The 26,004-nt window shown below is 45.4% G+C and overlaps 1 protein-coding gene across 7 annotated transcripts in view; it reads left to right on the forward strand.

Annotated features, from left to right (window-relative positions):
• TNIK (TRAF2 and NCK interacting kinase) overlaps positions 1-26,004 on the forward strand; it is a 162,419-nt gene that overhangs the window by 70,442 nt on the left and 65,973 nt on the right. For all 7 annotated transcript variants that reach the window (XM_069864560.1, XM_069864554.1, XM_069864557.1 and 4 more), the window contains 2 exons: positions 18,519-18,575; positions 21,662-21,787. In XM_069864560.1, the coding sequence (XP_069720661.1) occupies positions 18,519-18,575; positions 21,662-21,787 (183 nt within the window). The remainder of the gene's footprint in view (positions 1-18,518; positions 18,576-21,661; positions 21,788-26,004) is intronic.

The following is a 26,004-nucleotide window of genomic DNA, read 5'->3' on the forward strand; positions in this document are numbered from 1 at the left end:
TTTGACCGTGTCCTCTGGCATCTTTATTGGGTGGATACCTGGTAAGATGCATCAGATGGATGCTTCGCTATCCTTACCAGGACTGCAGTGGAAGAGGAAATGGGGAAATAGTGGGGTGTGAGAAGGGGAGGAAAATGGAAAGAATGAAAATAAAGAGATGAGAGGAGGAAGGCAGTGAGGAGGCAGCAGAGGCTTACAGAGCTTTGAAAGCTGGAGACAAGCGGCTGTCAGACAACGTTGCAGGAAGCCTAAACTTGTATTTTTAGGGACATTTAGCTTTATACTTGACTGTAAATAATAGATTTGGGGGAGGAGGAGAGAAATGACTGCTCTTCCTGCCACCTGCTCCACTAGGCTTTGTTTCACTTCTGTTTTCCTTGCTCCCAGTCTCAGCATTTTCAGAACAAGGGGTGTGACCATCCTCCCACCCTGTTGCTCCAGGCACTTACCTGCAGCACGGAGGAGCATTTGCGGGTGGCACGTGAGCCAGGGAGCCACCATGTACTGCACGGGGTGGGAAGAAACCAGTCTTGTCTCCAGGAAAACTAATTTGTTCAGTCAGTTGTGTAATAGTGATGTACCAAATTGATGGCCTCTTGACCCAGGACCAGGTTTGCTCTGTGTCAGAAGATCGTTCTTTTATGTTCCTAAGTCAGTGTTTGCATTTCAAGCAGCTCTCACCTCAGAGCAGAAGAGTAACGCATGTTTAATCCAGTTTGCATACAATTGTTCAGGAAAACAGGGTTCTTGTGCTGTTTTGAAGGACAGCTGTGTTTTTGACCTGTTTACTGAGCTGAAGAAAGAGAGACGGTTTCATATTTCCTCGAAGTGATTTCAAGCTGTCTAGGAGTGTCAAGGAAGACCAAGATCATCTTTTCTGTTGCCACATCGGGTGTTTTTCACTTCTTTCTGACTTATTTTTTAGCAGAACTGGGACACATTTACATTAAATCATAACATTGTGCATTACAGATAGTTGTTTTGAAGCAAGTTTTACGAGTGCTCTTGGAAGACACTTCCCCCATCGGTGCTGAAGGCAGGACTATGAAGATGACTTTCATTTATCGTCAGCATAAGCCTTTCCACGAGGGACGGAACCATTATTTCAGAGCATGCCCAGTGACTGCTACAGAGGGCTGGTCCTGAGCAGATGTAAGGAGGTTTTCCCAGTTTGCAAGTGCTACTGAAATCTCCTAACAGCTATCTTCAATGACTACAAAACAACTCCTTGTCAGGCATTCCTGCAGGGAACAACCTGACTTGGCCATCATTCTGGTCGGCTCAGAGGTGACGGATCTCTTCAGGTGGATCTGCATCTACACAGAGATAGTTTATCCCCTGTGTATTGTCATTTATTTTCAGGGTAGGTTTCATTTGCTGAGACCCATTTCTCTCTGGTCTATCACATTAATGCTTTGAGATCCCTTGGAGAAAAGGGAAGATACCGCAAATTTTAGGGGATGCATGTGGGGTGGATAGGGACTAGTTTTATTGCAATCTCTGGTGGTTCTTGATCTGAAAGGTACTGGAAACAGCAGCCTTCAGGGAATGTTTCATGTTATCTCTCTCAGAGGTAGGAATTTGGAAATCTGGAGGAGGGAAACAAAATGTGAACAGCTTAAAAAAGAAGAGAAGAAAGGGAATTGTAGCACAGGTACTTGATCCAGTCCAGAGATTTGTCTTTCAGAAGTTTTGACGAAGGCTCATTCTTTTGTCTGAAATTGCTCATCTTCCTTCTCTGTTGAAAGCACTGGAGGCTCATGGCTTGTAGGCAGTGCTGAGGAGTTGTGGCTTCTGCAGTTGTCTCCTGTGCAGTCGCTGGTGCTCCTGGTGTTGCCAATCTGTTCACTTCTTGGTTGCATCACTGCTGTAAGCATTAACCACAATTATTGACTTGTAATTAAATAGCCAGGATGGATTTGTAAGGATGTTGTGGGCTCTCTGGAGTGAGATGAGTTGGAAGCAACACCTAGAGAAGTTACATTAGGGTCAGCAAAGCTACCCAGGTGAAAAGCAGGAGCAATGGGCCAGAAAGGAGGGCCTGAATTAAGGAAAAAGTCTGTCCTAGGTATGTTTTTTTCCAGGTAGAAGATTTCTCTCCACTCTTCCATGTTTTACTTGTGAAAATTAGCTTAAGCAGCTTTTAAATCCTCAAATAATGGGAAAGGGAGGTAGGAGGTTGAAAGGTCAGGCTGCTGAGTCCCAGGCCAAGTATTGAGAGGCACTCTCCTGGGGGGACTTTGAAAGCTGTTTTGTTTAGTGATGGTGTCAGTGATGATGGTGCCATGAAGCTTTGCAGGTGAAGAGACTGCTACATCGCAACACAGAATGTGGCCTGAAACTTTGCAGTGGTGTTAACCTAATCCTTACTGGCCTGAGAGCTGCCAGGGTGTGAAAGCCCAGAGCTTGGTAGAGTGGCTGTTCCCTCCTCAACACAGGCTTCCCCTTTGCTGTGGTCTTCATTTCCATCAGGAAACATTGGATTGAGAAGTCTTCCTTGTATTGTCTTGTCTCTTGAAGGCGGTGACCTGAGTGCAGACAAGTTGGATGCTGGGAGGGAACAAAAATCTGTCATATTTCTTTTGTTGTCTGTTGTCCACTGTCTAATCTTCCATTTCTGTATGATTAATTGAATGGCCGATGGCCTTTGGGGATATGTTGGTCTTCTCTACTGAACCTTGCACACAATTTCTATGTCACAAGGCTGGCACTCAAATAGCACTTGAGACTGGCTCTGCTGTCCCTGTACCACCGCAGAAGTCTGTCTCCCTACCCAATTTCCTGAGCTAGGCTTTATACATTAAAAACGTGTGTTCCCGTTCAGCATGGACTCATCTTGGTGATACAAAATAAGCCTCTTTCAGAGGAGCTGTTTTGTTCAAAGGGATCTGTGTGCTCTTTTGTGGTATGAGTGAAGGAACGTCTTACACTTTTCATGAGGACCCAGGTTGTACAAGTGCACCCTGGAGAACGGCAAAAGAGTGACCCAGTGTAGAGACACATCCAGAGGGTTTAAGTTTGCAACCACATGGTGCCTTTGCTGCAAATGTGCTCTGCTTCTCACAGCACTGCTCCTGGCTGAGCAAATGAATTCCTGGCACTTCATTACCTTCTTGAAGTCTACCAGCTACCTTCGCCTGCCTAGGACTCCCATTGGAGGTTCAGCTCTTGCAGAAGCCATCACTGTGAGGAGCACCAAGACTTTCTGCCTCATCTCAACTTCTCGTTCACAGCAGAAAAATAGGCTAGGCACATCTTGTAGCTCCCTCAGGGAAATGTGATGTCTGTGTAAATGTTAGATATTCCTGCGGCCAGTGTGTCCTGCTGAGCTACAGCAGTGGGAGGGATGAGAAATACCAGGCAGTTTGACAAGTTTGTTTTCTGCTCTGAAGGCAAAGGCACAGGTTACATTTATGGTGGTATTTATACAGAAAAATATGTGTTGATGGGCTTTATGTTATTTTTGTGGGCATTTTTATGATGATTTTAAAAGCTGACAGCGCGGTTCAGGTTCTGGTTGTTTTTAAGGCTGTGCTAGTCTGGTTTCAACTGACACAGTGCTTTATTGCCTGAAGACCATGGAGAGCATATGGAAAATTATCCGTTGCCTTATGCAAGGTAACATGCAGAAGACAGCAGTAAAAATCTTGGTTTTGGGGAAGGATCCTGTAAACAAAGGTGCTCTGGATTACCCCTCCCTTAATCCCCTCTCTGCCTCCAGTGCAGCCCTTCTAATCCCTTCTGCAGGGACGGGTCTTTTCTCAGTGGTTTCTTCGGAAGCGCTGGAGAACAGCCGATCCTTGTGTCTGAACAGGAGGGCACCAATTGTCTTGCATTCAGCACAACGTGGTCACCCTCGCTGGGATGACCAGTGTTTTGCATTGAAGGCTTTAATCTGAACCTTGCTAGGTCCTATGGGAAAATACTTTCACTCTGTGAGAAGGCTTCTCTGATTAAAATCATTAGTGAAAAAATAATTTCCCTGTTTGTAGAGCTACCTCCTCTAGGCACTAGGGAGGGGTTTGGTTCTTTGCTGTCATGGGCTGCTTATTTCCCCTCCAATGCTGCCCAGAAATTAAGTGATAATAACTTGATTTTATCTTTTATCCTTCATTTTTAAGCAGACCTTCCCCTTCGTTTTTAAGCAGACCTTCACCTGTTTTTTCAGTAAATGCTGGCAGCTCACCATGTGCCATAAGGAAAAAGTGCTCTGCTGGCATTGCTGTCTGAGGCCAGGGCTGAAGCCTGCAGAAGCCTGAGTCATCTCATAAAGAAGATCAGCTTTTAGGTACAATTTCTAATGCACTTTTTAAGCAGCATTGTGGAAATGCTGTGTAGGAGCGTTTGAATTACAAATATAAAGAAGTTGTGCCTTTTTTTTTCTTTAGTCTGCTGGGAAAATGAAAGCCCTCTGCTATAGAAAAGAAGTAATTAAGAATTTATAGAGCGCTATTGTTTGAAGGTGCAAATCAAAGCCCTAATGCAGAGTATGGCTGGCGGTGTGAGGAACAGCTCCTTTTATTCTCAAACATGCTTCTATGTTGAGGCAAGGCTTTGGATGCTTTTTGCAGTATAGCATCGAGCATTGCATCATCTTGCTGGGGTAGCTTGCAGTATCGTTATACCCCTTTTACTGGGGGGCAAAGTTGAGCGGCAAAGAGCCCAGTCTCTAGCCTAAGGTCAAGTGCAGTTGGTGGGAATCCAGGAATAGCACCCAGCTGCTCAGTGTGGCCTTGGCCCCACTTCCCAGGAAATTGGGCTATGCTGCACATCGCTGGCTGTGCTTTTTCTCCTTCCTTGGAGTTTGCAGCTCCGCAGTCTACTTGAAAATTAACATTAATTTAATCAAGATTTTAATATAATGGGAATTTACAGATCCTGTTAAGTGTATCAAAACTTAGTCCCAGCTTTGGACTGGGCAAATTGGCAGTTGTGAGGTTATTTTCTTTTTCTCCATGGAAAAATGCAGGGAAGTCTTTCCCCTCTCCTGTGCAGTGGTGGACTTTTACATGCTGCCTTTGCCTGCTCTGTTAATGATGCCCAGAACCAGAATACCGAGCAGCAAAACCAAACTGTGATTTTGTCCTGCAGCCAGCTCTCACTGCTGGAGAAGATCCTGAATTTTTAATGTGAATCTGCCTGTAATGCATCTGCAGCTTTTAGTGCTGATCCTGGTGGGAAAGGGTTAAAAGCCTGCGGTGGCCCTGCAGGGGTGACATGTTGCATGGTGACATGCGGAGATTGTAGGGGATGGGCACATGGGGTGGCCTGAACTGCCTTTAGGTAGGAGCAGGAAGAAGAGGTTCCAGAGGGTTGCTTATAAAGCAGTATTTTATCATTTTCTTTCTCTTAGTACAGCTGAAATTGCCGGTTCGGGGTGTGATTTGATGCAGCGCCTTGTCGTGGGTCCTTCCTGACGTCCCTACAGCATGGCACATTCCGTGTGAGCCTTGGATTAGCTGTGGCTGAGGTCTCACGCCAAGCCTTTCAGATTTCCACTAAGATCTTTATCCAGTCGAATAAAAGGCCATCACCCCCTGCCCATATGTGTTCTCCCTGCAAAGCTGCAGGCAGCCTCCGAGCTGCCCACGTTCCGGCAGGCGCCCTGCCTGCAGGCAGCATTTTGGGCTGCTTTGAGAGCTTTTTTGTCTGCTTTGTTTCACTTTGGAAATAACAGTGAGTAAAATCCATAGCCTTCAGATGGTTCCTCTAAACTGTACAGCATTGATTTGTGTCTATTCATGTTATTTCTCAGTAAATAGGACCCTTAATGGCTAGATAGCCCTCCTGCGATGATAACCACATTGGGCAGTGGCTGCAGTGCCTGGAGTCCCTTAATTACCAAATAGCGATGTGCTGGGCTTGGTCCCCTGCATCCCTGAGTGCCGAGTGTCAAAAGTAGCAAGGACATTTGGTCCTTTCTGGCCTCCTCCCACTCATTCCTGAGCCGAATTGTTCCCGTGCAATTCCTGGTACTGGCTTAACCTTCCCTTGCTAATCCCAAGTCCTCCTCTCCTCCCTGCTTTCAAATCTCTGGCTAAAGACCCGTTTCGGCTGTGCTGCCTGCTGCAAGGCTGGATGGGGATTGTGTGTGGGGATGGGGAGGCAACTTTTGCTTCGTGGGGTCTTTTAGGTCTCCCTCCTTTCCTAGAGGAGCCCTTGCACCCCAGTTTCTCCATTTTGTAGAGAAAGGAGGACCACTGAGCATCCCTAGAGAAGAGTCCTCTACCAAGCAAGGGCAGCATGGCATTGACCTCCAATGTAGTGAGCTTCATTTTGCAGATCTGTCAGGGAAGGTGGGGAAAGCAGTGATCTGTCTCGCTTGTTTCTGTGTAGAAAAGGTTTGCCTGGCCAGTGTAAAGGTGGGAAATTCCTGCTTGAGAGGGGAGGCTTGGAAGCTGAGAAGCTATGGAAAGCGATGCAGTTTATTCTGCTGATAAACTCCGATTGTGACCCTTAACACTGGCGTAGAAGCTGAGCCATGGTTGGGTTGTTCGGCAGCAGAGTCAGAGTCTTTATCCCAGAGAAAGCAGCAAATATAAAGATAAGAGGTCTACATGTTGTTTCTCTGACTCTCTTTTCTGATAAGTAGTTCTAAAAATTTGGTACCCAATAACTCACTTTCTTAAAGCAGCAGACAACATGAAAGTCTTGATGTAGCCCTTTACAGCCAAATTAGTATGTATATCACATACTGTTGCTGTAGGCATGACTGGGTCTTTCAAATCAGTAGAACATAGGCACTGCAAAATGTTTATTGACTACTGACAGTAAGTGACTTGGAGTAGGGTAGGATGGACAGTAAGTTGTCAAGGCTGCTCAGGGCAGACAAAAACCCTGGAGGCAACTCAGGATAAAAGAGTGCGATGTCCATCTGCCTTCAAAGTATGTAAGGTCGAAAATTGATATTTGAACTGACATAGAAATGTGCAACATAGGGTCTGCAGTATCTTGAGTTACAAAGTCATTGGGCTTAGGGGAGCACCTCAGCCCTCTGTAGCACTAGATGTGGGGTTACTTATGTAATTCTTATGCTTATTTTCCTAATGCTAAGACCTAAGTCATCCCGAGAGATACACATCAAAGCTTCTGGCAGCTGTGGTTATCCTGAGCCTCATGAAATGTAAGTAACTTTATCAGCTTGTTTCTGTTATTTCTACCACTTTGAGACAGGGACTTGGAGTCTTGCTTGTGAGTGATGAATGTATGGAGCCTGAATGTACGAATTGGCTCAGATGCCAGTCAGCCTTGCCAGGAATCAAGGTGGTTAGACCTGAATAGATCCAAGCCTTAGCAGGAATGGAGAGACTCAAAGAGTGAGGCAGTTGAGCAGTTGCAAGGATGGCTTGCTTAGAAATTGGTTCAAGGTACCAGACAAATGTCCTGGTTCCTGCTATGCAGGTTCAGCCATTGCCAGCAGTGGGACTAGACATCAGAAGTTCAGTTCAACTTTCTTCTGCACTTGGGGTGTTAGGGTTGGTGCACAGAAAAACTTGTTGGGTTTGTGTTCAGGCTTCTTTCTGCAAGCTGAGAGATGTGGAGAAGGTTGGGGGTGAAAGAGGCAAGAGTCCCATTTAACTGCCTGGACAACCACTGGTGAAGTGTCTGATTGCCAGATCCAGAGAGATCCAAGGTGGGACCCCAGGAGCTCATCTTGGGTCTCAAAGAGTGCAGAGAAACATAGAGCCACTGAAGGATGTGGGGCAGCATAGACAGCTCTACTGTTCTATATGAGCTTAGATAAAAGAAATACTGCCCTGCAGTTATGTAGAGAAACAGGGGGAGTGAGAAGAACGTGGGCTGGGAAAACAGGCTGGGCTTCTCAGTCAGCTTGGGTAATTCATGTGGACGTGGTCATCTTATGCCATTAGCAATTCAATGAAATGCAATTGAAGCCCTTTGTGGAAAACCATCGACAGTCATGGCATTATATTTCCAGAATCTAATGGTTGGGAAATCACTGAGAAGAGATTTAGACTTCTGTTCATGCACAGTTTTCTTATGTAGGGATAAAAAAATTTATAAAAATATCTCAATCAGTTTTAGATAAGGTACCTCAGTGTTACTTGGCTCCCCCATGGCTGTCTTGTGCCACCAGCGTGTCCATCACTGCTGTCGAAGGGGATGCTGAGCACTTGGGTTCACGGGAGGCGGTTCTCCCCGATGTTTGTTGGTTGAACAACCACCTTCATTTTACATGCCACCTCCAAAATTGGATCTTGCTACTATGAAACTAGAGCCGATGTCAAGCAGATGGCACTGAAGAGGTGTTTCAAGAAACCGCATTTCCATCAACATGTGTAATGTTTTTTCCTCAAGGGCCATTTTTTAACTCTGCTGCAGTTTGCAAGACAGTTATGGATTTGGGGCATGGATTGAAGAGCAGGTGAAAATTCGTGTGTTGAAATGCAGCTGTTTATGTGTGGCACAGATAAATGAGGTATCAAAAGCCTGAGGAGACCGAGGGATACCTGTGTGTGTCCGATGTTCTAGGATAAATTGCCATTGGAGGCAGTAGCTTGCATTTGCAGGTGTCGAGCCCCGTCTGCCCCACAGCAGGGAGTGTGTTCAGTCTGTTTTGAAAGGACTATTTTTTCTACAAATATAGAGGGAACAGCAGCAGCGCTGCCAAAGCGTATTTTGTGATGCAGATCTTGTCGGTGCCCCTGTGCTGCTGCGAAGCTCTGGACGCAGCAGCTTGCTCTTATCTCAAAGCAGATGGTCTGAGGTCATAAGCAGCCCTCACAGTTACAGGGAATGGCTTAAGAGGGCTTCCTCATGGCCTGGGATGTTTGTTCCTGTATCCTTCACAGAGCCAGCTTCACCTGTGATGGGGACTGGTGCTTGGAGCTGGTGGGTGGCTCATCCTGGAGTTTGGATTTGGGCATTGAAACCAGTGTGGTTGTGGCTGCAATAAAGCCAGGGTGCCCTGGGAAATGCAGAAATGGTTGGCTGTGGAACAGCCTGAGTTGCATACAGTAAAAGCACATGGAAACTGAGGTCTGCCTGGTGTTTGCAGATGTGCAAACTCCCTGCTGCAGTCCAGACCTGTCCAGGTTTGTGTTGGTCGCCCTCTACCTGTCAAGCAGCAAGAGTCTGGAGGAAGGTCTCAGCCAGTGTGAGGAGGCCCATAGGAGGAGGCTGTGTCTTTCTTGAGCCACCTTTAATAGCCAAGCGTCTCCCTTTAGAGGACTGGGTGGTCCCAGCACACATGGCCAGTGGGCGTTCGCTCCACAGCTCGGTGCTTCCTGCTGGAAGGAGCAACCTGCTGCTGCTCGTGGAGATGTGGCCTGTGTGAAAGGCTGCCTTGTGGGTCTCTGAAACAGAGATTTAATTTTAGTTATGAATACTGCAGCGTTGAATAGGCAGTGATGTGAAACAGAAGCACAGTGGGGGTGTTAAAGGGTGGTAATAACATGGCTGTCATGAACTAATGTTACTGGGAACAGGCTGTACTGCTGCCTTTTAGCTGCAAAAATGTGTGCTTGCAAAAGCGCCAGGGGCAAAGGGAAGATGGGCTGTATGGCAGGGAAGGAGCACCCCGAGCATCCTCAGGGACTGGTGGTTGCCCTCCCTTGCCCTGGGAGGCTGCAGGCAATGGGCTGCCCCCCTTGGCACAGTGCCCTGGGGATTGCCCCTGACCTGGGAGCTGCTGTGTTGACCTGTGTGTGCTGGGGGGTGTCAGAGCAAAGAGTAAAGCTTGCAGAGGGCCTGGGAAAGTTGCAAGGGGTCAGTGGTTGCCAGCAGCATCCCTTTCCTCCTCTGTCCCACTGGCACTCCTTTAAATACTGCTGCCTTCAGTGTGGGACCAGTTCTGGGAATATTTTCTGAAGGCACATTTCCTTATACATTGCGCTTTGTCAGGAATATCTTTCTTTAGTCACTTGGTGCCTCAGGTTTCCATAGGCTGCTCCTTAAACCCTCTTTCGATGTATTTGCTGTTTGTTGCAGATCTTGATCTCTGCTCCATGCTGTAATGCTTGGTCCACTCATCTTCCAGCCTAGACTTGTTCTTGTTAAGGCTTTGACCTCCCTATGGGAGAGTGTTGTTGGTTCCCGTGTCCTGGGAAAGCCTTGCCAGATGCAGAAGCATCTTGAAATCTGGTCTGCCACAAAGTTTCCTGTGATTGTGAAGCCCAGCTCTTCAAAATGTACAGCTTCAAACACTTGTGGACAAAATTAGTGCACAGTCCTTTGTGTGAACATGAAATAGAATCATAGAATAACCAGGTTGGAAGAGACCCACCAGATCATCGAGTCCAACCATTCGTATCAAAGATAATAGATACACAATAGATACACAACCCCCTCCCATTGCCTGTTTGCAGGTGTTAAATGGTGGCAGAGATGTGGGGAGTGGGAAGTGCTTTCTAACCAGTGGGTTTCCCCAGGTGGGAATTAGAAGGGGTACTAGAGGAGCTGTCTACAGAAGATTCTAGAAAGATTTAGGATCTCTGATGCTGATATAGGACCTCTTATGCTGATGGCTTTGTGCATGGAAGAATGAAACCTCTCAGTTCTTCCTAAGCTGGAGGAGGACGGCTGTCTCCTCTTCGTTTGAACTACAAGAGAGATGTGGGATGGTGTTAGTGCAAGCATTGGTGTAAGGGATGTATTTCCCTTATATGTAAGGGAATGTAAGATTATAGTCTTGCTCACCTATGTGCTATAGCGTGTGTTATTTCTGGAGATGAATAATATGCTAATTTAACAATTTAGCTTGTTAATCTAATAATCCTGCCTTCTTTACTTAATGTCAGACCTATTGTGGAGCTGTAGTAATGGAATTGTAGCTCTCTTAGCTGCATGGACCTGATCAGAGCTTGGGTTGATAGAGGGGATTAGAAATATTTCAGTCCAAAGGTCAGCTTTGTTCGGTCAACACAGAGCATTAGCTTGGCCCTGTGCAATTAGAGACGTTTGTGCTGGGAGAGGAATTACGCCTTTCCAAGGGGAAGCTCTGGTTGTTCAGTCCAAACTGAAGTATTAATAAAAATGTTGAACTGGGGAGAACAAAAAAAAAAAAAATCCACTTTTTTTGTTTTTTTTTTTTTGTTTCATTTTTGAGTTTCTTTAATGTTTCCCTTTGTTGAGGGGGATGATTCCGCCCCTCTACTCCGCTCTCATGAGAACCCACCTAGAGCCCTGCCTTTGGCAAGCAGAAGACGTGGACCTGTTGGAGCAGGTCCAGAGGAAGCCACAAAAGTGATGAGTGCTGGAACACCTCTCCTGTGAGGAAAGGCTGAGAGAGTTGGAGTTGTTCAGCCTGGAGAAGAGAAGGCTCTGACGAGACCTTATTGTGGCCTTTCAGTACTCAAAGCTTAAAGGGGACCTACAGGAAGGATGGGGACAAACTTTTTAGTAGGGCTTGTTGAGATAGGACGTGGGATAATGGTTTTAGATATTTTTACAGTGAGGGTAGTGAAACAATGGAACAGGTTGCCCAGAGAGGTGGTAGAAGCCCCATCCTTGTACACATTCAAGGTCAGATTGGACTGAAGCTCTGAGCAACCTGATCCGGTGGAAGATGTCTCTACTTCTTGCAGGATGTTGGAGTAGATGACCTTTAAAGGTCCTTTCCAACCCAAATCATTCTAAGATTCTGTGATTCTATGATTTTACTTCTTGAAACACTGGAAAAGATGACAGATGTAAGGGAGGATCAGCCATGAGTAAAACTTGTGCTTGTCCTGCTCAGTGAAGGTTTTCTGCTGTCCTAAAGCAGCCTGAGGAGTTGCAGCAGGTTGGCCAGAGGGAAGAGCCATGCTTGGGTGAGCAACCAGCTTTCTTCAGGAGAGCATAGGAGTACAGAGAAGCAACTCTGGAAATGTCACCTGGCCAGCAAATGAGATGTCAAGTGACCCACCTTTTTATATATTTCAAGGGTTTTCCATTTCTGGTGTCACAATGTTGGAGTTTCAGGCACGCCTTGTGTATGGGAGGATGGTGTTCGCAGAGAGTGTGTTTTGAAGTTTGGAGGAAACAGTGTGTTTTAGGTAGCCCCGTAAGCAGGTGGAATTTGCCCCACATAGAAAGGAGCTGCATCAGGTCAGTCATGTCCTTCAGTGCCTTGGGGCAGTGGAGTCCCTCTGAAGCTCTTGCAAAGCTGTTTGTGAAACCGAGAAATGATGGAGAGGTGGAAATGTGCACTGTTGGAGAGAAATGCACTGTTCTTGTGGTCATGCTGGTTTTCTGAAAAAGCAGCACAAACTCCCACTGCAAAGGGCAGAGGTTTTGCTGCGGTGTTTGGCTTAAAGGCTGTGAGATGGGGCTGAGTTCCTGGCCAGAGTGAGACCCTGGTCCCTTGTTTAAAGGTTTGTTCTGAGTCCTCACTGGCTTGAAATCTCCCTGCCAGTAGCTGTGGTTAAGTGCAGGCAGGAACAATAAGGTTTGGCCCATCATCACTCTCTTTTAATCAAACAGATATTTTATCCTTTGTTAAAATAAACATTTTTCCAGTCCTATTAGATGACTCACTTTTTCTTATGCGGACATGATATTTAGAATATCTGATGTTTTAATTACCTTCTCAGAGACATGGATTTATTTCAGATATGTTTGAAGAGATGTTTAAACCAAGTGAAAAGCTAGAGAACATAATTTATAAAGCAGATTCTTTTGGAGACTGCTGAATTTTCACACTAGGATAACTGTGTTTTTTCATCAATAAGTATTTTAGTCCCTTAAAATAGTTGTTCAGGTTGTACCCTCAAGATTGTTTTCAATGGAAACCAAAGTACGTAAAAGTGCCTATACTCTGTAAAAGCCAAGAACAAATCACACCGGGTGCTTTAAAATGGTCCAATTTACTGCAGGATGGCAGTGGAAGACGAAAGTTCTTTCTCCCAGGAAAAATTGGATGCAATTTTTTGTGTGTTAGTACTGAAGTGCCTTCATCCTAAAAATCTTGGACTGAGCCCCTGAATTGCCTTGAACTACAGGAAAAAGAGGAACTGGTAGGACCTAGACCAGAGACCTGCATGAAGTTCTGGCCCATCCCAGAAGAGCTCTGCTGCAGAAGGTGTTGGATGCAGGAACAGAGTCTGGAGGACATGAGACTCACCAGTGAACACCTTCATAGCGTGTCTGTAAAAGTAGGGCTTGACAGAGTTTATTGTAGCTAGCACATATCCAAAATGATACGTTGATATAGAAAAATGAACTGATGATTTCTTACCTGGGAAAATCTCGGGCATCCCACACTGTTCCTGTCGTAGGAAGATTATATGTGTGCTGGAGCTGGCGATACGGAGTGTGTGCTAACAGCACGATTCAGAGGCAGGAGTTGGTCAGTAGAAAGGGCAGTTGCTGGATTGCTGGCATCAGCTTGGTATTTTAACTGCAACAAAAAATGTAATGGAAGAAAATTAGCTGGGAGGCCTCTGTCCTGCCGAAGTAATATTCAGACTTTTATAAGACTTTTTGTTATTTTTCTGAGTTTACTGAGGTTTCTGTATGAAGCAGCATTCCTCAGTTTATGCTTTCCCATCAGTGAGGGATGGCATTGCAGTCTGGTCCCAGCAAAGCTGCCTGTGTTGAAATTTCTGCAGTGCCTTGCGAGAACACCCTAATCCCACTTGGTTTAATATTTGCATGTTATGTGACTTAGGGCATTGCAAGATGGCTGGATCCCAAGTATTTGCTTCGAAGTATGAAACCTGCCACAGGTTTACTCCATTAAATGCCTGCTATGGGGTTCTGTGTGCAGGGAGGGTTGGAGGCTGTGTGCCCTGCTCGGGAGGTTTAAGAGATGATGCTCGTGTCTAGCTGAAGGAAACGGGAGCTCTGCCTTTCTCAAAAAAGCGACAATTTTGGTGGTGTCTTGTGTCCCAGTGGTTGCAGCAGGTGGTGGGTCATGTATTTTGTTGAACGAATAGGAGCAGACAGCAGAAGTTAAGTAAATGTGGTGAGATATATTTCTCGGTACAGAAATAGCAGGTTTTGCTTAAAGGTGAAATTCATGCTTGTGCAAGCAAAATTTTAAAAAGCAAAAATCAATCTTCAGCTTTCTGTCCTTAAAATGTGGACTCAACTTCTGGGCCAGATTATGCAGTTTTTGTGTACAAAGGCTGATATTGAGGCCAGAGTTTAATTATTTAGTAAATATAATGCCTGGATGCTCCAGTTGGTGTTTAAAGGCCTGTTTCAATGTTACAGTCATGTGCCAGTGCTTTATGCTTTATGGAATGCAAGGACCACAACCTTTGAAGGAAAAACTTGTGGTACCTGCTTCATTAGCAGAAATTAGTCTTAATATATATTTCATATTATCAGGTTAGTGATAGTTGATATAACATTTTGAGAGTAATTAGGAGCATGATTTATGCTCAGATAGATGTTTAATTAAAAACTCTAGCAGCTTTGAAGATCATGCTTGAATAATCTTGAGGCTGAAATGTGGGTTTATACCCAAGTGAACCCTGACAGTAGATCTGGAGAGGGAAAAATGCTTTAGTAGCTCAGATTTCCTCCTATTTGTTTTACACTGCCACAGCCGTCACAGTGTCTGTAATGGTGCTGAATTTATGAAGATGAAAGCAGATCTTGCAGATCATCCAGGACATCATGTAGCCAGATGCAAAACCTGCTTCAGGGAAGGGAGCAGGGAAGTGTTGGAGGATATTTGTGTATTTGAGACCTCCAAAAGCTGTGTCCCAAGTGATACTGGCAGTGGTCCTTCAAATCTTGCAGCGCTTCCTGTGAACAGCCAACACGGTCCAGTTAAAGTGCCTCCTAGAAATCTCTTCTCCTTGCTCTTCATGAACTTCTAGGGGCTTTAGTTGCTGCTGTATGTGAACGGGTAAACCTATGCTTATGTCCAAAGCAGAGATGATAGCATGCAGGAGCTTGAGCCTCATGGCAGGATGGGAATGATGGTACCATGTTTTGGATGCTGGGATGTCATGGCAGCTTAGGCTCTGGGAGGATGCTGGTCCTTTTGCATCTCTTACTCTGACGTACAAGGTGCTAGCAGCAACTCACCCACTGCTGACATATGGGAAAATCCCAAACAATGCCAGGAGACAGAGAAGGCAAGGAGTCAAAATGTTACAGACTGCTAAAGAGCAGATCAGTTCCTTTTCTGCAGGCAGGCAGGCGACCGAGGGCTGTTGGCATTGATTATTAAGCAGGCAGAAGGTGAGGAAGGTGCAAGGAGCAAGGGTGGCTGCAGTGATTATTGCTCCTCTCTGACTTCCTTCTCTCCCGTTGCCAAAATGTTGTTGTTGGTATAGTCTGAAGGATCAGAAGTGACTGCTTTACCCTGGAAGGATCTCATCCTCCTGGAGGCTTTGTCTTTGGGCAGCTGCATGCTCTCCAGCATCCCCAGGGCAAGCTCCCAAACACAGGGGTACAAAAAAGGAGGAAATTTTTAAAAACTGAATTTCTGTTGGAATTCTGTATAGGTACCTGCAGTCTTACTTGTTTTGTCTTTGCTGTTGGGGGAAGCTAAGATGACCCCAAGAGCAGGAATTAGGCTCTGTCACTGTGTGGTTTTGCAGTGGAGGTTTCTGCTCTGGCATTGGCTTAAAGGAAAAAAAAACCAAAAACCAAACAAGTTTCGATGTGTGGAGGACACGCAGAAAATAAAAGCATATTGTGACAGGGGCTTTCTGGCACTTTTCTTGGACTTGCTACCCCAATCCGAATTTGTTGCTTATTAACAGTAGTACAAGGCTCACACTGGAGAATATAGCCCTTGCCATGTGTCAGTTAATAATTTCAGATTTCCTTGGCTTTGGAAGAAACGGCTCCACTGACTGGTCCAGCTGGATGCTTTGGAAATGCTGCAGGGACATTTGTGCTCCTGTTCCTGCTTCCAGCCTTTGGGGACAGGCACTTCCTTCTGCATGGTCAATGTGCAGAAGAAGGTTGGTGGCTTATGCCATTGAAAGGCTTGTTGCTGCTGTGACATCTTTTAATGTGAGCAGGTCAGATGCTAATTTTATTCCTGTATTGTATCCATCACTTTCGCTTCTCAGACTCTTTCTCCAACCTGTCTTTATCTATATTGTAAACCCAAGAATGCCTGCACTAGGGTGAAAATCAACTGTTTTTTCCAAACTATATATGATGGTTTCACTGCAAGAATCAATGCGAAGCACTAGATATGTTGAATTAAAAGGGACAGGTGACTGGTGAGGAAATGCCTGGGTTCCCTGGACAGAGGTGGAAGTGTTTATGAAGTTCAACAATGCATCACTGGAAAGAAACTGTACAAAAAGCAAATCTTTGTTCTAAAGTTTTGAGACTAAATACTTACTGGTTCTGCTTCACCTGATTTTTGCATGATGTGTCTCTCGTGGCTTATGTTTCCATGCATTTCAAAGTGGTTTATTTTGTTTTGGTAAATGTTCACACTAATATGAAGTTCTTGGCTTCATCTGTAAATAGCTGGGAGGTGGATGGGGTGGTGGCACATCCCTGGGAGAAGGGTGGTGTTGGGCACACAGGTCTCCTTCTTCCCTTGGCTGGTATAGGAGGTTGGCAGCAGCACTCCGCCACAGTAAGGCTTGGGCATTTGCATAAAATAGAAGATGAGATGGTGATATGTCAGATGAAGGTGGATATTACTAGCAAATATGTGGCTTAAAATGCCTCATTGCTCTTCTTTGTTTCATGGAAGATTCAGTGTGCCACAGTTATGTCCGAGCCTATCCCCTGCTCGTGCTCCATTGGCTTTAATTGAGGAGTTAGTACATGTGGGGGCTTCCTAGCCAAGCAAAGAAGAATGAATTTAGCAAGGGGATGATTTGTTTTTGCAAATCATGCTACGTAGATAGATGATATCTAGTGATGTGCTGTTCCTTCCCAATGGCCATGTCCAGGGGATGCTTCAACCACAGCCTGGTGCTGCTGGGCTGTGTTTTATTCAATACCTATATATATTTTTTTTATGTGGCATATTTTAAAAGGAAGCTCTTTTTCTGTTGTTAGAACATGCGGTTGCTCAGAACATATAAATTGTGTTAATAAAGGAGTGAGGAACCCTGGTGGGTGAATTGGCTTCCTGGCGAAGTCATAAATTTGGAGAGGATGATGCTGCCTTGCTCCACAGCCAGCGCGTGGGTTTGCTCCCCAGTGTCGTGCCTGGAAATTTGAAGGGCTGGAGAGTGGTCCTTGTGTCCAGTAATTTGGAATTCTTGCCAGTGGCGAGGTGGTGTGAAAAATCATCTCCAGTCTGCAGGAGGGCTAGGAAACCTGCACGCAAGCCCTAGTTCATCAACAAGCACACTGGAGAGGGCAAGAAGGGGAGAGAGGGCAGAGGAGCCTGCAATTTAGGAAAAGCACGTATTTTTCCATATTTCTACCATGCTGCAGCTTAACCCCTCTCAGCCTCTGCTCCTTGTTCTGTCATTGGTACGTTAATTATCAGTGCTGCAGGGCAGGAGCTGCTGTTCCCCGTGTCCTTCACACCGTATCTCATGCGATGGAGCCTTGGGCTGCTCCTGTAGTAAGAAGCGACTGGGGAACAGGGATGCTTCCCTTTGCCTCCCAGCTTGCCTGCTGGAATTGGCGGCTGCTGGTTTTCATGGAAAGCGAGCATCTTTTCCTCTGGCTCTGCCTGGTTTGTAAGCAGAGCACGTGCCCTCAAATGGAGAGGGGGGGAATGATTTAATATGAGTAATTTTGATATGATGTTGTGTGATCCATTTCTCGTGAGGGAAGATAAGGCTGGGAATTGGCTTACTTGATAGTGGTTGCATTGGTTTTATGACCCTGTCAACAGTTGGGCTCTTTTATAGTTTTCCTCATCGCTTCCAAGCATTTTTCCACTAGGATTGATGTAGTTGAGCACTATACAACAAGCCATTCGTGACAGTAATTCGCTAATTTTTCAGTTGTTGAAAACTGCAGAGGTCGTATGTGTCAAGGAGTTTCTGTTTCCACCCTAGCTCTCGAGCATCTCCTCTAGTTCCATGCTTCCTGCTTGTACCAGCGCTGAAAATGGAGTCACTTCCATAGCCAAGAAGAAAATCAGATTTTAAAACCCTCTCTAGCCTGCTAACCACGGGTTTTGCACAGTAAACAAATTAATGGACAGAGTGTACATTGGTGCCATACAGGATTGATGTCCCTCGGGTGTCCCCAGGTCCACAGAGCTGGGGCTGGGATACAAGGGGACCAAAGTCTGTGCTGTGCGAGTACCTCAGCAAGCGCGTTTCCATCATCATGGCTCCAGCAGACCATTTACAGCCGAGTCATGCTCTGTGCTCAGGAGAAGCCCCGAGCTGGTTTTTTGCATGGCTGAGCATTAAAGGATATTTCCAGCACTTGTTTGCCAGGAAAATACAGCATTGAAGGCCCTTTACTAATTAATTGTAATGGCAGGAGGAAGGGGAGGGAATTGCTTTCCCATCATGGCTGCTGTGAAGATGCTCTTGAAAAAGCAAAAAAAAAAAAACCAAACATGCGGCTGCTGCCAGGGTGAGGAGATTGTTTAAGGATGTTGTTTGTTCACTGTGAGAAAAACATTGCCACCAAGCAAAACAAACCAACTTCTCCCTTTTCTTTTGCAGGGTCGTCATGTTAAAACAGGCCAGCTTGCTGCTATTAAGGTTATGGACGTCACCGGGGTAATGTATCCTCATCCTCCTCCTGCATCCTTAAATGACAGCTAAGAGGGGAAAGGAGATGGGGTGTGATAACGTGTGGCATTTGGGGGAAGGTTTGTGTTCCTGGGATGCAAATCCCCTTTGCCCTAATGTGAAATGTATCAGTAAGAGGTTTTGGTTTTAATAAATATGCGAAAAAAAAATAAATCTAGAAGAGTTTTGCAGATTTGAGTAATTTTATGCTGAAACAAAGCAGCATCCAGGGCCAGCAGGGGTTCTTTCAAATGTGTTAATAAAATCTGAAGAAAATCATAGCAACAGAATCATGTATTCGTAACACATTTCAGTTTCTCCTCATTCCTGTTTTTCACCGAAAAGCTTTTGTTCACCAAGGCTGTGTGCAGGTATTGTTAGGAATAACTTCACTAGGCAAGTTAAATCACTCCTCTGCGTCCTACTGATAAAGAGGAAAAAATGCATCACCCTGCTCTCAGAAATGTGGCTTTTTTGAAACTTGTATCAGACGAAGAGAACTAAGAATTTACAAGTTATTGAATTAATAACAGAATTTAGGGGAAAAAAAAATATTGCACTCTTTCTTGATGGCCATAGAAGAAAAAGTGAGTGGAATTGCTATGATTCCTAAAAACCTAAACAAATGCGTTGTGGAGGGTCATGGGAAAATGCTTTTTCTTAAGTAAATTTTTTTTAGTGCAGTATTATACCTCCCAAAGATCCTGCTTGCTTAAACAGTGCCAGGTTTGGGAGCAAGAATGTGTTTCATTGTGGTATTTCTTTTACTGGAATAAAACATTTCAAAATTTAGGGCTTGATCCCAATCTACCCATCTTATTTTTGAATTACGTTTTCCATTAGCTTATAGTAATTCAGCACATACAGAATTGACTCTCTGTGAAAGCAGTCAGCTGGCCTCAGGAGTATGTTTTGAAATAGCTTAGATGTTGTGGTATTAATATCTACAGGACCTTTTATGCAGGTTGGTATTTTGTGCTAACAGGTGAAGTGATGCATGAAAGTAAGTCTGTAAATGTAAATAAGATTTGTTTCTGTTTCCTCGCGATACTTATAAGTGCCATTTATCTGGTTCTTATGAGAAGTAGGCTCAAAGGGAACGGGCAGACCCACCAGACACAACCCGATGGCATAAATAGCAGCACGATTCGCATGGGATGAGTCTGACGGTACAAGAAATTTAAGCTAAGAAATCAGAATATTACTTTGAGGGTTTAAATTTGAGCGCAGACTTAGTTCAGTGGTTTTAAAATATCATCGCTTCCAAGCAAAGATGTTGGAGAAACATGTTTTAAGTGATCTCTCAGACAGCATCTCATTGCAACCACGTGCCTTGCGCTAAATCCCTAAAGGCTCCTGACAACAATGCTTTGTTTAACTCATCTGCGCTCTTGCTAATTATCTGTTAGGGAAGATTGCAGCATAGAGGCCCTCAAATTACAGTACTTCATCAGTTTGGGCAACCACTATCTCTGAATTAAGAATCGGGATTCATTTTCCAGGGGCTAGTCCTGCTGTATGCTGTATGACCTACTTCCAGCGATTGATGTAACAGAATTGATTGATGGAGGGAAAGTGCGGCAGCAAAACCTAGTCTGTGGGGTTTGTCGGTTTGGGGGTTGGAGCAGTTACAGCAGCTTGCTATGATCATTCCTGTTTCTTCCTTCCCTTGCTGGATTTGCTGGTGGTGGTTGATGGCAGTAGTCCTGCTTGGAGCAGGAGGTTGGGCTGGAGACCCCTGAGTCTGGCCGTGCAGACGTATCCTCTGGTACCATCCAGAGCTTTGATATTTAGGGTTCCCGCACCACCATCATTTTGAATATTTGAACCTAAAAAGAGACTCGAGAGAAAACCATAGACCAACTATCCCTGTGGCTTATCTCCGTCTTTTCCTAGAGAGGCTCCTTGCTTCCAGCACCACTGAGCATCCAGCTGCTTTTTTGGTTGCAAAGGGCTTCAATTAAAGAAAAACAGTCTCCTGGGCCTGATTAACTAAGTGTTATATTCCCTGGTTTCTGGGCTAATGAAAAACAAGCAAATTTGTGTTGACTGCTTAAAGGAAGGAGCTGATAAAGGTCTTCCAGAACATCCTTGGGTTTCCCTTGTAATGTCTGGGCCTGTTCTCTGTCCTCTTCAGTGCTTATTCTCTCCATATTCTTACCAATGATAATATTGAAGGTTGTTTATATGAGCTTCGCCTAGCTACTTGTTTTATTTGTTCCTCCAGTCCTCATGTTCAGTATTCTTTGCTGAATTCTCTCTGGAAGACTGTGGTCATTAAATCACTTTTCATAGTAATTTGAGAAGAAAGCCGTGTTTCTGCCTGTGTTCTGTGACACCTGGGAGTCAGGGAGCATTGCTCTTCAAGAAGAGCTGCTCCTGCAGCTTTGCTGTTCATTGGGGTGTCTTGTCCTTTGCCCATTTGTAAAACTGAAGTCAGGATGAAGCAGGTGAAGGTCACAAGGATAATAAAGAAGAATAAACAAGTAACATCCCTTCTGGTCCTTTTATAACAAAGCTCATTGACATCAAGGCACTAACTGCTGCTCCACAGGCTGTGGAATTAGAGTGGCCTGGAATCTGGTCAGCTTAAAATAAAATCAGGGTGCCATACCACCAGTAACCCTTGGTGTCCTCAAATGCCTTGTGCTGCTTCCCAGGTGGATAGGCACTGGGATGCTCAGTGCAGAAACACTTCTGCCATGCAATGTTTTCTAGAAAACCGTCTTCTTGGACCTTTAATGAGTCTTGGAGAACATGCTGATGCTTTACTGGGGTAATGCAGGTGTGGTTTAGCTTCAGAGCAGCATGCAACTCATGTAAATTATGACATGATTTATAAAGGAATTAATTTAAAAATGTGAAGAAGTGTGGAGAAATAGCAAAGCATGGGTTTTCTCCCAGGGCTCTGTGGAAAAAAGTGGCTGTAAAAAATGGTGGAAGGAAACTTAGACGAGGTTAGTCAGAAGTGGGGAGTGTGAAAGTTCACCCATGTGCAAAGAGAAATGGGAGCCTGTGAAGTGCAGTCTCTCAGTGCCTCTGTTTATTTTTTTTTTCTTTTTGCCTCATCCCAGGATGAAGAGGAAGAGATCAAACAAGAAATTAACATGCTGAAGAAGTATTCTCACCACCGAAATATCGCTACGTATTATGGTGCTTTTATTAAAAAGAACCCACCAGGAATGGATGATCAGCTCTGGGCAAGTTGCATTCTTTTCTTTAAAATAACTGAGTTTTGACACAAATTATTTTCTCCGTGTTGTCCTTCTACCATGAACTGTGTTGTACAAAAACCTTATTTTGAATCCATCTTTTTTGAAGTCACAGCTTTGAAAAGGCTCTTTCTGCACTGCAAAATGCTACTCCGCTTTGCCATAAAATCTTTGCAGACTGATGATAAAACCATGTTTATTCTGAATTGTCATTAACAACATCTGTGTTACAATATTCAATTGAACATTATTCCGTCCTATAAAAATTAATGCATAAAAAAATCAGTTGAAGAGAGCCGGGAGCGTTGCTGGGAGCTGGGAAGATGGAGGCTTGGGGGGGTATGCTGGGCATGTGTGATTCCTGCCAGCTCTCAGCGCTGCTTTTCATGCTTAATGTTTCACAGAGCGAGTGCCGGTGAATAAAGAGGAGAGGGCTGGCAAGGGAAGGGTTGGAAGGTCTGTGGCTGTTCAGCCATTTCAGTGAAGATTCCTCATGTTGCTGAAGGGCTACAAGCTGCTTTGCCTCCCCGTAAATCCTTGCCTGCCTCCTCCTGCTGTGTCCCTTGTCAGTGGCTTTTTCACTGTTAATTCAGCATTCCCAAATTGCGAACGATAGAGTTTGAATCCACCACTTATCTCTGGAGACAGCTGGAGCATCAGAGCCCACCTCCTCACTGGCAGCTGGTGCTCACGGGGGCTGAGCAGGACAGCAGGCACTGCAGGTCCGAGGCTCCAGGTGTCATCGTAAGGGGGATGAAAAAATAATTAAAGTTACTATGCTGTTTTCTGAGCTCAGCTGTACTGATCTGAGTCTGTGGAGCAACAGCCTGCAACACCCGTGGGTGTGTGACCAGCAACTGAGACCATGCTTCCTTTAGGGGAGCCTTGAAGGGAGGGCTGCCTTTGAGTCACCTTAAATCTAATGCCCTGGGTGTTGTCCTATAGCATTTATTTCCTCTTAATTAGTTCTGTGTAATCTGTAGGTGGTTTCCCAAGTTTTTCTGTTCCTGAACAGGATTGCTAGAGCCAAATTTTTCAAGGGGAACAAATATCCATGGTTCATCTGGGAGGCCATGGAGATGCTGAAGAGCAGCATCTTTCCTTTAGTTTCTGTATAACCTAGGCTTTATTTCAGCAAAAGGTTCAGCGGCTTCAGCTGTGTCCACATGCCAAAGCATGGCTGTGGGAACCAGAAGAGTTTGGGGGACATTTCTCCATGTCACCTGGGATAAAAAATGGAGCTGATGGACTTATGCACTGCTTTGTTACTCGAGACTTTCTGGTACACTGAATTATTGGGAAGATTTGAGGGCTTGAACGCCAGGGACTTTTATTACTTGGATGTTGGGGTTATTTTTGGTGGGAACTCTTAAAAAACCTGTTCTTTGCAGCTGGCCTGGGTTTCAGCAAGGAGAAAGCTGTCAAGCTGAGAAATGCTTTTTCATCCCATGAAATTCCATTTGGCTCTAGCTGTTTTATAATCTGTTTAAAAAAAAAAAAGTAAAATAGAAGAACCAACCCACAACAATATCCCCTGTGCTGCTGAAGTGCCTAGGAAGGGGGGAAAGCCCTACCAACCCTGTGCCAAAGCCCTCAATAGAGAGGGAAGACCTCTGGAGCTGTGCTCCGCTCAGGGCCTTTCTGCTGCTTGGGTCTGGAGTCAGCATGGTCTGACCAGGGAAGAGGGCTTTTTCTTTTTGATTTCCTCCATCTCTAGTGCAAAGAGATCTTGTTATATAGAAGTGTTAAAAAATAATGTTTTTTAAATAGTTTGCCCATTCAGAGCAGCTCAGACACTCAAAACAAGTAGAAAACTCCTTGGACTGAGAGACTCTTTTATGAAATCTTCATCATCATGAAACAGCAGAGGATGCTGTATGTGCTGTATGACCTCCAGATGCCTAAAGTTGGGAGCAGAACCTGGGTTTTCCCTGACTGTTCACCCAGCTGTGCAAGGGGAGGTGGTGTTCATCACCCAGCTGTGCTGCTTGTCTCTTGCTCCCTGTGAGAGGCAGATAGATAATCGGAATTTCCTTTCAGACCACCTACCTCTCTTCTGAATTTTGGGGCCTTTTTCATGGGTTAGTGAAAAAAAAAAATGTTGCAAAAGCTGCTTTCCTTGCATTGAAGAGTGCTGGGGTGTGGAGTTTTTTTTAAGTCTATGCCCAGTGCTGGGGCTAGTAAAGGTGTTCACAGCAAGGCTCCATGGCCATGGAGGAGAGATGTGCTGGTGTCGCTGTGTTAAATAGCTGTTGTTTCAGGATCTGATTGAATTAGGACTTGTGCGAACTCTATCAGTCTTTCAACACAGATAAAGGCTTGTTTATTTTTCATTGGCCCTTTGTTGAAATAAAACGATTTCTGATAATGCCCAAGTAATTCTTTTTATCGACATTCAGGAGGCTGATACGGAAATAAAAAACAGGGAGCTCTTTCAGTGGAGATTAAGATCTCTCGGAAACGCACGGCAGGCTTCTGACATGAAGTATTGTCATTGCTTCTGCTGTGGTGATGAGCAGGTCTTTCAGTGCTGCTGCTCCATTCGATAGCAGCCACTTGCCCTGAAAGACCAGTTTACTAAACAAGCAAGTTTTCCTGAAGTTAAAGAGCTGCTTGGCATGTATTCTTGCAGTTGATAATCCATCACAAATCTGATAAATTAGGAAAAAAGGAAGTAAAAGTCATAGGGACGACCTTTATGGATCATTTAAAAATAGGAGGTAGGCTTATTCCTGTAATGGATAAAGTGTTACTTTCTGGGAGTGCTGTGGACCTTGGGGAGGGATTGTGTCCATCTCTAAGCAGGAAAAGGTCATCCAGACCTGGGGAGCCTGCAGTGCAAGAGTGTAGGCTGCCGAAAATGGGGAAATGACTCAGGGGATGGTGAGGACCCGGGTTATCAGTTAGCTGCTGCTTCTCAGAATTAACCTCATTAACTTCTGCTTTGCACATATCAGATCTAAGGTAAGGGTTACCAGCATGCATGTAACCCAAAGAGGGGTTATTTTGAGATATTTTGGGGGTAGAGGGTTGGCAGGGGCAGAGGTCATTCATTAGGAAGCGTGCCCTTGACGGGGGCGGCAACCGCCCTCCCCAGCACATTGCCTGCCCTGAGAGTGGGAAGCTGCAGGACCTCTGCTTTATTCCCATCCATTACACACTGTATACATTGACAGGGCTGCCACCATGCTGGATGTTTGTCATCTCCCCTTGCTGTTCGCAGTGCACTGAAGCCGTTAATGGAGAAACAAGGGCCACAGGACCAGGGTTGGGTCAGAGGGGGCTTTGCAGAGCGCAGGGGCTGAGTGGCAGCTGGCAGCAGGGCCCACCCAGGGCAGAGCCCACCCGGCGCAGTCCCCGGGGCCCAGCGGAGCTGGCTGCTGATGGATGGCTGCCATGGCAACCCTGCCTGCGCCCGCAGCTGCATCTGTCACCAAGTGGGGGGAAAAATTGCTAATAGGCAGGTTGCCAAATACCTGCTCGAGGCGAGCACGGCAGGATGGCCTTCAGTGTGTCTTCTGCAGCCAGTAATCTGGAGCAGTATTGGGGGAAGAAGGAATTAGGGTACGATGATTTCGAACCAGAGGCAAAGTCAGGGTGGCACCGCTGCAGCCGTGCGATGCTCAGGGTTGTCACTGCATAGTTGCAGTGTATTTTTTCACCCTGTTGAGCTGTAGGGGCCCGTTGAATTGCTGCGGGGTGTTATGAACAGAGTCAGACCAGGGTTCTGGAGAGCAACGAGGCTCCGTTGAAAATGGATTTCAAGCCGTTGAAGCACTGGGTTGCATCTGTGCAGCCTGGAGGAGGATTGCTCTTAATTTGTTTATGGGCGCTAAAGAATACTTTTGGGCAGTTGCCGGTACCTCATATCACAAGAATTCAATCATTAAACATTTGAGAAGGTGTGTTTTTTGGTTGAGCTGTAATTCTCTCTGGTCCTTCGAAGCCCTCTAGTCCCAGGGAGAGCGGGGCTGCTCCTTCAGCCCCCAACTGAGAGCCTGGGGTTAGTAGAGAGGCTTTCTTCTGCTGGCTGGCTGGCTAAGTGAGCACTCTTTCATTCTCACTCCTCTTCAAAGTGAGATCAGTGCTATAAACACTGCAAGGCTGCAAGCCCGGCTCCTTTCACTGCCATCCCTAATCCCAAAGCTTTCACCCTGCTCAGGACCCGTGGCGTAGCTGCCTGCTGGCTCCCTCAGGGGCAGGAA

Source organism: Phaenicophaeus curvirostris, chromosome 10 (assembly GCF_032191515.1).
Source record: "Phaenicophaeus curvirostris isolate KB17595 chromosome 10, BPBGC_Pcur_1.0, whole genome shotgun sequence".
In the NCBI taxonomy this organism is placed as follows: domain Eukaryota; kingdom Metazoa; phylum Chordata; class Aves; order Cuculiformes; family Cuculidae; genus Phaenicophaeus; species Phaenicophaeus curvirostris.